At 40.8% G+C, this 13,511-nt stretch overlaps 1 protein-coding gene across 5 annotated transcripts in view; it reads right to left on the reverse strand.

Annotated features, from left to right (window-relative positions):
* Nucleotides 1-13,511, reverse strand: part of TTLL5 (tubulin tyrosine ligase like 5) — a 124,784-nt gene that overhangs the window by 107,072 nt on the left and 4,201 nt on the right. For all 5 annotated transcript variants that reach the window (XR_014693184.1, XM_084519582.1, XM_084519581.1 and 2 more), the window contains 5 exons: nt 12,790-12,896; nt 12,079-12,209; nt 11,491-11,573; nt 9,413-9,482; nt 8,996-9,080 (listed from right to left, as the gene is read on the reverse strand). Coding sequence is in view for 4 of the 5 variants with exons in the window: in XM_084519582.1 (XP_084375708.1) it covers nt 8,996-9,080; nt 9,413-9,482; nt 11,491-11,573; nt 12,079-12,209; nt 12,790-12,896 (476 nt within the window). In the remaining variant the exon portion in view is untranslated. The remainder of the gene's footprint in view (nt 1-8,995; nt 9,081-9,412; nt 9,483-11,490; nt 11,574-12,078; nt 12,210-12,789; nt 12,897-13,511) is intronic.

Here is a 13,511-nt window from a genome sequence, read left to right on the forward strand (position 1 = left end):
AATGCCTTGTTTCAACAAAAATTTCAAAATTATTTTTACATACAATAAGGTTATGGCAAGAGGCTATGACTGGAAAGTAGGGAGACTTCAATGTTTGTAAGATCACCTAGTAAATTCTTCTGAGATCATAACAAACTCATACTAACTCTTTCGGTCTTCTAAAGGATTATCAAGTTCCTGGCCACATCATTAAAAAGCGTAAGTAACCTTTTATTGATCCGAAGCATAGAACATTTATCAACAAAAAGTTAAGGGACAAGATCCTAAGAACAGTTTAAAAACTATATGGGAAGGTGGCACAGAAAATAAAGGGCAAGCCTGATGTTTTCCCCGTTACACAATTTACCATGAGCACATGCTGCAACTTTCTGTACAAGCTATTTTCCTAAGCACTAAAGGCTTCATGCCCAGGTATCTCATATTGCTATAGTCCAGCCAAATAGTGATGAAGGCACAAATAACTGAGGCCAGGTCATCATCCGCCAGGATAGGACCATTTCCTAGCCAACGTATTACTCGTGGATGCTGCTATGTGGGAGCCTGCAATCAGCCAGGAATCCAAGAGTACTCCTAAATTACAGGCCAGCCTGTCCGAACGGGGAGGCAAATCTGCAGCCAACGGAAACTATTTTACCAAGTGAAAATCTTCAGAAATGCCATCTTGTGTTCACTAACACCACCTTCTTGCTCTGTCTCAACCAATTCTTATTTTCCCTGCTGTGAACTGGCCCTGTCCAAGCTATGGACTACACAGAATACTTTGCAACACGGAAACCCAGCACACTTGATATTGTAGTGTATTGCTGGTAGTTATGTTGATGTGACATGAACGGTTCAACCACTAAACTCACACTGCTTCGGGTTCTTACAATTTTCATGTAAGGCTTTTAAAAAAAAAACTAACAACCAACCTTCTCTCCACCCCCTTTTTTTAACAAAATTAAGGACACCCACTAGCATGACATACAAGAGATTAGATTCCAAAAGCTTCTAGATATAAGTACAAGTGCTATCATTCCGGTAGAGCTTCTATCTCAAAAATACACCTAGAAACAAGGAACATGAAAGTGAGGTTGACTGTACACTCTTCAGTTTCCACTAAACTACTGCCAGCAATACAGCCTCCCAAGCAGAAGTAGCAGCAATCAGATTGTGAACAGCCCTGGCAGCCTCCATCCATTTCACTGCAGCTTCTCTTTCCTCAGGACAGCGTTAGATACCCTTTATTTCTGAAGTTAAAACCTAGAATAAGAAGTGGCACTCATGCATTCAACAGTTGTGACACACCTGCCTACATCTCAGCTGAAACTCACAAAGGCACATCCAACTCAAGCCAAAGGCAAAAACTAGTTCCCTTTAACCAGCAACTGCGCTCTGTGACAGGGCTCAACTTCAACAAGAATACATTTGCCTTCCCCCTGGCTGCACTTTCTGTTGGATCACAGAGAGAGGAAGAGCAATGAAAAGCATGCAGTGGGATGGCAAGAGTGGCAGCAGGTAGCCTAGCCACCAGAAACAGAAAATTAGAGGGAGAATTTCTTGCTAATTCCTTCAGACTTCAGAAGGACCCACAGCCTCTAGACTTAACAGTAAGTCACCCAGAGACACACCCCTACATTGCTTTAATATAACCTACACTTTTATTGTCACACATTCACTGCCCAAGAGGTCACACGCTGCTCTTTGCCTTACTCTCAGCACTGCTTTGGGAAACAAACTGACCACAAGGTGAAGTTTATCATATGCAAGTCATTTTGCAAATACGTAAACTGGATCATTAAATATTTACATAAGATGTTGCATGGTTTTGCATAAAACTTGGCAGCTCTGGAATGCTTATTTGAGACATCTAACCAGGGCCTGGGAAAGGAAGAGGAGAAGAGAAAAGACCTTAGAGTGGGAAGAAGGAATGAATAGTTAATCCCTTTTCTCTCAAACAAGTGCTACAGAAAAAGCACACATTACGATAGTCTTTTCCATGACTGCACATAGGGTTCCTGCCTAAATGTCCTGGAAATAACTAACGTAGTGTTTCTATAAGCACGCTCCTCACATTTTTTGCTTGGAGTCACTTTTCTCAATCCCTCTTCCCTCCCCTCTGCTCCTCACACGTTAGTCTTTGGCTTCCCTGTTAGTCTACTGGCTGCTACTTTGTTCAGGGAACTAAGGCCACATAGAAAGTTATCTGCACCACTCATTTCTCTTTATGGTTCTTGTGAACTGCTGCTAAAGTCAGAACTAAAAGAAATATAGTGCCCTGGGGAAACTGTCCAACAGACTAGAACAGGTAGAAGAGAACTACAGATGCTTCAATTTTAAACAGTATCAAGGTCTGGATTCCAAAATGTCACCTGGGAGTTACTTTGCAGTAAAGGTCAAAAAATAAATACAGGAGTATATAAGGACCATCACACTCTCCCCTCTTGTCAATATAGTGTTTTATTTATTTATTTATTTATTTTTCCAGCATCTGATATGTCAGTTAGCAGAAGCTTAGGAATAGAAGCCAAAGCTTGTAGGGGAACTACAAAACACAAAAAGGACTTTTAGTGACATCTCTACTATGGCCAAATTTCCTCTAACCAAAGGTTGATAAAATTAGCCATGCATTTTTATTGTTAAAGAACAAGATTCAGGAGTAATTCTACCAGATGGCTGCAGGGAAAGAAAAACACCTGGGTGCTGTTGTTTTGTTGTGGTATTTGTGTGTATGTGTTGTTTGTTGTGGTTTTGTTTGGGTTTTGTTTGTTTGTTTTACATCTTTTCATAACCACTTCGAGTTTCCATCATAGGCACTGCCCCTAGCAGGATATGGACAGACACAGGTTGTCTAGAGAAGCTGTGGAGTCTCTGTCCATGGAGATACTCAAGAGCAGCTGGACTTGCTCTGAGTGGAGCAGGAGATTCGGACTAGATGACTTCCAGAGGTGTCTTCCAACCTCAACCAGTCTGTGATTTTGTGAACTTCTCCTATTGTTTCCCAGTCTCTAAATTATTATATTTATTATACTTACATATATCAATATATGTTTTAATATATACAATCACTTTATATATATGCATAAAGATACGTATATAATATATATTTTACATATTATATTTATGTATGTTTTATTCATACACATAAATATACATTACACACACTCTACTGTGTTAAAGACAGTAACAGCCTGAGGTCCAACTACTCGATTTTATACAAGCAAATTCAAGGTAAAAAACAGTCTAAAAGGAGATAACTGGTGCCTGTGGAGGCAGTATGTTTCTATTAAGAAAACCATACACACAGAGGTAGATCAATCTTTCCCCTCAGTGATTCAAACCCTGTTCATCTCAAGCAAGGAAACAGCAGAAGCCCTTCTGGCTGGCTGCACTATCCACCAGTGCAAAGTCCAGCGGGGATGCGTAGTGAAACACACTGCTCCTTAGCTCCTGGGCGAGCTGATGTCTACTGAAGTGGCTGCAGTTTGATCCCAAGTGTCCACACAGAAATAAGTTGCGTTCCCTAAGAAGCAGAGGCCTGCCAGGCAGGGGTTACTGCAAGGGGGGACTGGGCTGCTGCAGCAGGCTCTGGCCTAAGCACAGGCTGTGAGGTAATGTGAATTCCTTGGCTCGCAGCAAACACCTGAATTCTTTGGAAACCACAGGAATCCAGCACAGAAAAGGTAAATATCCCAGCGGAGCCAGTGCTAATTAGGAAGCCAGGCTACCGAAGGAGGGGCACTGTGTGGAGGAGCAGGGTGAGCTCAGGCAGCAGAAGGCAGCCGGTGGCAGCGCTGGGAAGCCCGTCTGCCCCCTCTGCCATTACTGGCAGTCTCGTGTCACTCTGGAAAGTTTCCCCCCAGCTGCTGCTCCTTAGGCCCTTTGCAAGAACATTTGGTTTTTAGCTCAGTGTTACTTTTTTTTTTTTTAATTTAAATCTATTTTTCAATTTCAGTGTGAATCAGACTAACAAATTCCTACTGGACTAGGACTCTTCCAGCCACTCAGGCTCAGAAATAAGGCTGCCGAAATCTTGTGATTTAGGCAAGAAGTAGGCTATGGAGAAGTATCCCAAAAAAACAAGGAGACGTTTCACTATGAACTCCCACCACCACGTCCCTGTTATGTCTGGGGGCACCAAGCAAGACGGACCTTCAGATTCCTTTCTGTCCCACTGGGAGATGCACAAGAAGAGGGAAAGTCAGATGGGCAAGAGGAGCATGCCTAGATGGCAAAACAAGGAAGGCTCTCACAAACAGCATGGGCTATTCCTGGCCCCGTGTCCTCTTCAGCTGTACTTCAAATACCAGTTAGGCTCATTCTCATCATCCTAGGATGCCCCTCCAAAAAAAGAGAAAAGATCAGCATAATGCATCAGTTCAATACTTGCTGTAAGAGCTGCCATGGGACTTCCACTTGCTAATGCCCACATAAGTAGTCACTGTGGTATGGAGAAGGCTGAGATACATAATGATTATTTTGCTGAAGTCTTTGCCGACAAAAGCTCCAGTACATGGCCCAGGCCCCAGAAGGCAAAGGCACGGACTGGAAGAATGATGAACTGTGCCCAGTGTAGGAAAAAATCAGGTTCAAGACCGTGTAAAGAACCTGAAGATGCACACGTCCATGGGACCTGATGAGATACATCCATGGGTATGGATACTGGACATTCTAATCACTTATTTAAGAAGTCTCAAATAAAACAACCCATATCTTTAACATGAGAACAGATGATTGAGTTATACCCTCAGGTTAACATGGGTAAACTTGTCAAGACTACCTCATTCTGGAATATATGCTGCAGGCAGGCAGTCCAAACCTACAGCTTCAATACACAAGTACCAGCTAGAGGTCTCCAGGCTGCAAGTCACAGATGGTCAACGTAGATGATAAAATACAGATATTTAGCAACTTGGTGCCTGAAAGGACAATTACCAGATGTATGCCAGCATGCTTCGTCTACCTATTTTTGTTTGTTTGGCACTTTCTAAGTTCTATTCAACACCTCTTTGAAGATCAAATGAAAAAAAGCTTTATGGTCAACATCTGCCTGAAAAGTTGCACTGAAGAACATCAACCAGGACAAAGCAGACAGTTATTCAGTATTTCTAGCACAAATCAACTAGCAATAGCTGAAGGCTTTGTTACATACCTCTGTGTATATACCCTTCAGACCTCCTTCAAAGGAAACTTTTTCTTCATTTTTCCACATGGAAAATGAAATACAAGTCACACAGGCTTGATCCATAATCCCTTTCTTCTTCTCAGCACTGAGGCCTCAAATTCCTGTCTAGATCACGTCATGACAAGTCTAGCTGTGCCAAGAGCAACCAGGCCTAAGGAAGTATCTAGTCAAACATCAGATCACAAACGTGTATAGTAACAAGTCTGTCCCTTCGCAAGATCATTACATCTTATGGTTTCCTGATAACACTCCTTTTCTGGTAGAGGTCCCAGCTTTACTGAGGCAGTCAGGTTCCTCTTGTATTTTTGGAATACACAAACCATAAGACTGGAGGAAAACATTACCTTACAGACAGGCTAAAAGAAGAAAAGAGAGGAAAAAACGTCCCTGACTACACTTCAGGGACTACCTATGCTTTCAGAAAGCAATCTCTGTACATGGAAAGCACCACATAGTATCGCAATTACTAGTGAAGGTCCCTAAAATAGAGTCCTTTGTTCTGCTGGTGGGTTTCCCCTTAGATTGCTTCAATACTGACTTTTATTCCAGGCTCCTATGTTACCTCTCAGTTCTCTGCTACAAATTGCTTCCACACTTAAGCACTGTTTCTCCTAAGTAAAGAACAGAAACCAGCTTCCTCTCCCAAAGGTTAAGGCATTTCCTCCTGCCCCACACAAGTTTTGTCCCAGCTTTAAACCAAAGTGTTACAGCAAGTGAAGCAATAAAGGAGTCTCTCCCAGCACTTAACACCACAGCATTAAATGGAAGGCCAAGGAGCTAAACAGGAAGCCAGAATCCAGTAGCTCCGGGATCCTTACCTTTCCAACTGTGAATCTGGAAATCCAGAGTATGGGAAAATTCCAAATCACTAAAACTAAAGACCATTAGTGCCATCTGCAGGCCATACAGAACATCCCACCTCAAGTTTTCTGTCACCTCTACTCGCACTTGAGCATTATTTTCTAAAGCAAGTTTGCCAACACTTGCTGCACAAGCATAACTCTGCAGCCACAGACAAAGGTAAAAGTTTAAGAGTAATTAAGAATATTGCTCATAAATGTATACCTACCATGAGAAAACATTTAACTGCAAGTCTTGTTACAAGCCTTTAGTTGTAAGCTTGAGCACTACTCAGCTGAAGTTACTTAGTGAGCAGTTGAAATTCAGTAACAGAACTAGGACTATCCTTGGACCAGAGAAAACACATCTTGTTGATCCCCCTGCGCCAGTCCCACAACCGTGTAGCTGACATCATCATGTATCTAATGCTACAGCTCATCTCCATATACTAGCTACCTCCAACAAAGAACCATGAGATAGGATGAAATTTAAAGGAAAGTGTAACTATTTACCACACGCTATCAGTAACATCAGTGCCCTGTGCATACAGGACATATTTGTCACGTATATGGACATCATGCCATCTAGATTAGATTCCATGTGCTTAATCTATAATCAAAACATACTAAGGATTTTAGAACACTGAAAAGTAGTATTATTGCTTCATGGAATCTTACCAAGATAGAGTCCAGAATTCCTAAGACTGATGCTTCTGGATGCATAACCAGAAAGAAAACTGAAGTTCTTTGTTCAGGACTGACTACAACACCATTTCAAGCCCTAAAGCTGAATATTCTAAACCTCAAAACAACGAAATTCAGTCAGCCAGCATCCAGGTTATCCAGGTAAGGATACTGGCTCACAGACTCAAAAAGTTAAGTTTTGAGCCTCCAGTACAAGAAGTCTGTCAGAATTATTAAAATAGTCTGAAAAAATACAGTGTATAAGGAGCAGCTGAGGAGACAAAGATTGTTCAGCCAAAAAATGAGAAGGCTAGGAGTGGATCTGACTGCTGTGTTCAACTACTTAATGTATGGCTACACAGACGGAGTTAAGTTCTTCTCAAATGAGCACAGCAAAAGGACAAGATGCAACAGTCCAACTGCAAGGAGGGAAGTTCTGATTAGATAAAATTAAAAAAAAAAAAAAAAAGACAGATTTACAGTGAGAAAGATCAAATACTGGAACAAGTTGCCAAAAGGCTAAAAAAATTCCATTCCTGAAAAATACTCTAACCTTTATGGTATAAAGCCACAGAGTACCTATTTGAACTTTGAAGATGGCCTTGTCTTGAGAAGGAAGCTGACTATAAACCTCCATACTTCCCTTGCTATCTAAATAGCTTGATGATTCAATCTTAATATATGCTGTCTGGCCAGGATATTTCAATCAGAGGAAGATACTGGCTTCCTTCCTTATTTCCTTCCCTAGACCTCTGATATGAACAGAGTAGTTAAAAAAACAAACACCCCCAACACATGTATACACACACATCAACAGTGGAGTAACATGTGTCTTCAAGAGACAAAAATGCTACATATCATGGAATTGGAACACTTGCTTCCTAAACAGAGCAGAAAACTTGTTTCAGATGTGTTTTTTTTGTTTGTTTTCCCATAAGTATACCTATTTGTTACAACAAGATCAGCAGAACTAACTTTAAGAACCTGGTTATGATGCAACTCCTGTTTTGGTGGCCTACAATTGACTGCTAAGACTCTCTGAAAACAGGCATATTCAACACTGGATATCTTGGAGATGATTTTGTTCACCCCTCTTCACTCCCCAGTAACATGCAATAATAGCAATTAACAATTCCCAAAAGATAAAACTTGTGTGCCAGATATGTTTAAGACTCCTTTTCCAAACTGAATACAGTTGTCACATTTTTCTCTGACCAAGATGAGCCACCTGTTCCAGTCCCCATTTAGAGAAGCGACCTGTTCACAGCATCGTTGCAGGCAAAGGCACATCACAACAAACCTGAAGGGAATCTGTTCATCAATTTAAAGAATTACATGTATATCTCTTGTGGGATCATCATTAACACATCTTTTTGGATTTGGTACCTGCTTCAGATAAAAACATGCTGGATTCAGTACATGCCTCTGTCAGAGCCATGCAGGCCGAAACCCTAGTTATTCTTTCTGGCTTTATGAGGTGGGTTTAGAACAGATTTAACAGTGCTCAGGACTGTTGCAGATGACAGCCTCACAATGCTCTCATCTTAAACAGTTAAGTTTATGGTCTGAGCTGGAACTAGTAAGGATTTAATTATCTTCACTTGGAATTTTGGAGGGGTGATTGTTTTAAATTTATTAGTTGCTCAGCTATTTAGCTAAACTTCTGTGATGAAAGAGAAACGGGTATTTTTGGCAAATAAATATTCTTCCTGGGAATCTTAACTATCTTTCATAATTTAAATGCAAAAGAAAATTGACATCTTGCAGGATAAGAACAGTGAACCAGTCTTTACTTGATAATGCAGAAAATACAAGCGCTGACCTAAAATTTAAAAGACAATTTGAAGGTATTAAGAAGAGACCAACGGAAGATACCAACAACAGGTCTCTTTTTGTCTTTATGATTAAATGGAAACTGAGAAAGTTTAGATTCCCTTCACCCAGCATGCTCCTAGGCCAAAAGGATGGAGAAGGGGTACAAAGGCACCTATAGTTCACAATGGTTTTAAGAACGTGACCTTTACAATACACATCCCATTAATGGTATGTGGCCATTCAACTTTTAAAAGTTGATTTATTTTTTTTTTTTATTATTACTTCCCTTTGTAATAAAGTCTCTCACTAAAGACTCTATAAAGTAAACTGATAGGACACTGCATAATGATAAATCATCTACAAAAACTCTGCGGAGCTCCAGAACTGGCATTTCCTTCCCGTTTGTTACCATCTCAGAAGTACAAAGGCAATCCAAGACATCTCTTGACCACTGAGTGCAGGTACACTAAGGAAGAAAAAAACGCTCCCCTACCTGGCCAGTCCTTCCTCGTAGAGATAGATGACAAGTGGATCATAGGATGTAACCAGAACATACAGGCGCACATCAAATTTGAAGTCTGAAATAGAGTTGTCAAGAGTCAGTGACTGCAAGTATCTTTCACACATCATATCCAACTGAGGAAATTCAACAGACCCTCTGAACATTGGGAAGAATAAACCATTACCTGCTGCTGCCATACAGTGCTTGAAGCTTTCCCAGTTAAAAAGCTTCCGGATTTCAAGGAATTTTTTATTTTATTTTTTTTACTTTTCTTTTTTTTTTTTGAGAACTACCGCAAGATAGACCATTCAATTATTCAGCTAAATTCCTACAAAAGTTGTTGAGCTCTTCACATCCTAGAAGCAAGAAAGAATGTGCAAGCAAGAAACAATTTCTAAGCACACTCACCATCTATTAGCAGGGGGTTGCTGATGTAACGAGAAACCAGGATGTTGTCTTCTAGCACAATCTGGTTTGGCTACAGAAGAAGAGAGAATCCAGGAGTGAGAAAACCAGGAGGCTCAAGGAGTAACAAGATGACTAGATCAAGCCTACTATTTTTCCAGCATTCACCTCCTAACACCACTCTGCACCAATAACTATGTCAGGGGTAGGGGGAAACATGACAAAAAAAAAATATCACCAGTCAGTCTCAATACACTTAAGGTAAATAGATCCTAACCAGAAGCTTGGGAATGATTGCATTTCCAAAAAACGCCCACTGAATTTTCCAGTTAAGTGTTCCTTAGAGTGAAATACAGGTTTAACAGACACATGGCTAAACAATATAACATAGGAAGAAAAAATCTGAAAGCGACTGTCATTGTTTGTTTCCTGAGTGTTTAACCAGACACATGGAGGAGGGATTTTCTAGAAGCCACTGGAAGGAGTATGTAACTACAATTGGTGAGGAATTCACAAGTGAAGAAAATTAATACTCGTGATCTTTATGGCCGGACCCAGAGCTGGTACCCAACCCTTTTGCTTACACGAATATGTATCTTCTACTGAGGATCAGTTCACAGCAGGGGCTAAGGTACCAGAAAGCTACTCTTGTTGCACAGAACAGAAAGCTCTATGACAGCAGGTCATGGGACCTGCTGAAAAAGCTTCTACTTCTTTGCTGTATCCAAGTCTTTCTTCTTGTAAACAGTTTTAACTACTCATGGAAACAGTTTCTTGCAAAATAGTTTCCAGCATCCAGCTTGCAAAAGAGCCAGAAGAACTCCATCATCCTGAATTTATTCGATTTTACACATATTCAGCCTTATCAGTGTCACAAGCAGGAAATCTAGGCATATAGAGTGCATATGTACAACATAAGAGAACAAGCTCAACTTCCTTCAGCATATCACAAAAATGACAGCCTCTTTTACAATGGACCAGACAAACTGAAGTTTTTTTTTTTTTTTTTTTTTTTTTTTTGTTTAAAAAAAACAAACACTTTTGTGATGAAATTTTGGGAGACACTCCCTTAACGAAATCACACTGAAGGACACTGAAGTCCTTGGGCCAAACTAGCTAAAATGTTTCTGGAACAGATGTACACAAAGGGAGATTGGTCCCAGAAGGGTCTTTTCCCCAGTTCATGGCCAACTGCCATTTAAGCCTAAACTCGTTCCTCTCTTTCAAGCAAAGAAAAAGCTGAGTGCAGCTCTGGAAATACTTACTTCATACACTTGGCGAATTGCTCCCTTATTTTATGGGAAAGAATCCAGGTAGAGAACAGATGTGACAGCATGACCCTTTCAGTGCAGGGGAGGCTAAAGGGGTTTGAGTGAGTGAAAACAAAGTGACTCACCAGTCAGTTTTGCTGCTGAGAATACTTGTTGGAATATCCTCATGTGTTTTGGCTCCCGCCCAGATATATTTGTTACCTATGACAAGCTAACTCCCTGCAAAGCCGCCACAATGGCAACAAAACACTAAGCGGTATACTGAATTCAAAGAATCATTCCTATTACTCAATAAAGGCACACTAGCATTTAGATTACAAAATTCTAAGACTGATACACATCTTACAGTGTCATATAGTTTCATTTCATCTAGTCTTTTACAGGGGTGAGACGGAGAAAAGGACACTGGGTGAGGACTGGTTAGGTTGCACAGGGCAAACAACCAAGGAGAGTTCTGGGAATCTTCCCAAGGCCAGCCTACTGTCAGCCACAAGGAGAGAACGAAGTAGCACAGATTCCCAAACCGTCTCAGGGAGTATGAACTTGCACCTAATAAGCCAAGACTTAAAAGTACCATATCGATTGCAAGAGACACACAGCATATAAAGAAAGAGTTTGGTTTTGGTTGCGCAGTATAAGCCAGGGCAGACTTTGCCAGCTGCTCGGGACTGTTAAACTGTTCATCAATGTACTGTCGAAATCCAGAGCATAGCCATTGTCTGTTTAGATGTTTGCATGCACCTTGCCTGGAAGCTTGCATAGCTTTGCAGGCCGTGTTACTGAAAAGCAGCCTTTTTGACGAACACTTACATTGTTTATCAGGTAGACACCTCGACCCCTGGAAGATGCCACGGGCTTCACTATCCATGGGCCCCTGTCCTTAGAATAGGTATCTGGTTAAAAGAAAACACCAGTCTGAAACATCTTTCATTTTGATTATTTACAGAGGAGCAAGAACATTGCTTACAGTAGAGAACTCCAGGAAGAGATCAAGACCTACTTTTTTTTACCCCTCAGAACACACTGCAATTATTACAGTTCCTTCTGCTGCTTTGATATATTATTTTCTCTGCTCTACACCTCCTTCTGACATTTCTCTCTTCAGTACTCCCAGATATTAGATAGGTATACTATGAAGCTAATCATCGTCAACACTGGCCTCCAGAACTGAGCTTACTTTGTGCACAAAATCCACAATCAGCTTCTTGAGGACTTATATAGGCACGGAACAGGCAGCAGAATGAAAATGATATAAAAAAATAATGTATGCCTTTTCTACAGTCTTTCCAGCATCATCAACACTGACATGACCAACAGACTCGAATATTAATAGCGATTCCCTTCCCTCCTACCCAGTTATTCTACTTTAGGTCTGGACATCATCAGCCATTCACTTACTGCAGAAGTCCTGGTACTCTGCTGGGAGGATGAAGGTCTGAGGTAAGATATGGAATGCCTTGAATCCATGGGCCAGCTGCATACGACTGACATTCTTGTACAGTCTGTCCTTCCGTGTCAGTTCATACGACCTGAAGTCCCAAAACAAGAGACTATTATCTATGTTCCCAGCGTAAAAAAGAAAGAAAACAACAAAACACCACTGCACTGTAACAACCTATTCTCCTAGTTACTAAAGCATCTATAGCCCTGTCAGATATCTCAGCCCTAACCTGCAACTACTCTTCAGTTTTACTGTCTCTGCTCTATGTCTGCATTGACAATCACCCTCATCTGTAGTGCCTCTTGCTTTTCCCAAGAGGGACTGAACCACAGCAAACTGTTAAAATGGTGTTTGCAAACTTTAACGGGTGATGTATGACTACAACCTGTAACTAAGAACCCCAAGCCCCAAACACTTTACATATACCATCAAATAAAGGTGGGGTGGAAATCAGTTTTTGGGTTATGGACAATGCTTCAGCTCACATACTATCCCCCCTAAATCCCCAGAGACTGTTTACAATGAAGACAGTATGTGGCACACATCCAGCATGCTGGGACTTTGCAGTATCATTATTACAAAACAAAAAAAAAGAGCAAGCTATCTGTGCTCATATTTCTGCAAACCATGACAAAGATGTTCAGCAAAATATGATATCAAAGCCTTACTTAGGGAAATGATTGACTTTCTGAATATCTGTAAGGGAACGCAGCAAGTAGGGTTTCAAGTGTGATCCCGTCCACATGAGATTATAATCACTGCTACTAGGGTGCACCTAAAAAACAACATAAAAAAACACACATAAAGCTATGGAAATAGTGATAAACACCACCACTTGTCCTACAGACTGTGCCCTTCTGTCTGAGGGACCGCAGCAATTCTGGTTTAAGACAATTTCCTTTATCCATCTCTAGCATTATGGCATTTCTACATAGACTGCTGTCCTAAGCTACTGTACAGTGGTGCTAGGAAATAAATGTATCCATTTTCTATACAAGCTTAGGGCTTTGCTCTTTTAATGGACCATCAAAACCCAATTTATAAAGCATTTTAGATTTTTCCAATAAACTTGGGAGACCAATTCCCCAACTTTGCCTTATTCAGAAGAAAATCCACCTTCTCTCAAACTGTCACTAGCTGCATGTAGGACATAGAGCAAGGAAGGTGCTAGAAGAGAAGGAAACATATGACACCACAACAATACTTCCATGAGCTTGTGAAGGCTGAAAGATTAAATCCTTCAGATCTTCCCAAGGGCGTGAAGCAACGCTCTAAAAGCGGGAAGAAAAATGCACAATAGCCTTGACTTAAATATCCCTTTTAGGCTTAAGTCTGCAAAATTAAGTAAAGGATAATCCTTTTAGAGTGAAAAATCACAACATTTTTCCCC

This window comes from Aythya ferina, assembly GCF_964211825.1.
Source record: "Aythya ferina genome assembly, chromosome: 5".
NCBI lineage: Eukaryota > Metazoa > Chordata > Aves > Anseriformes > Anatidae > Aythya > Aythya ferina.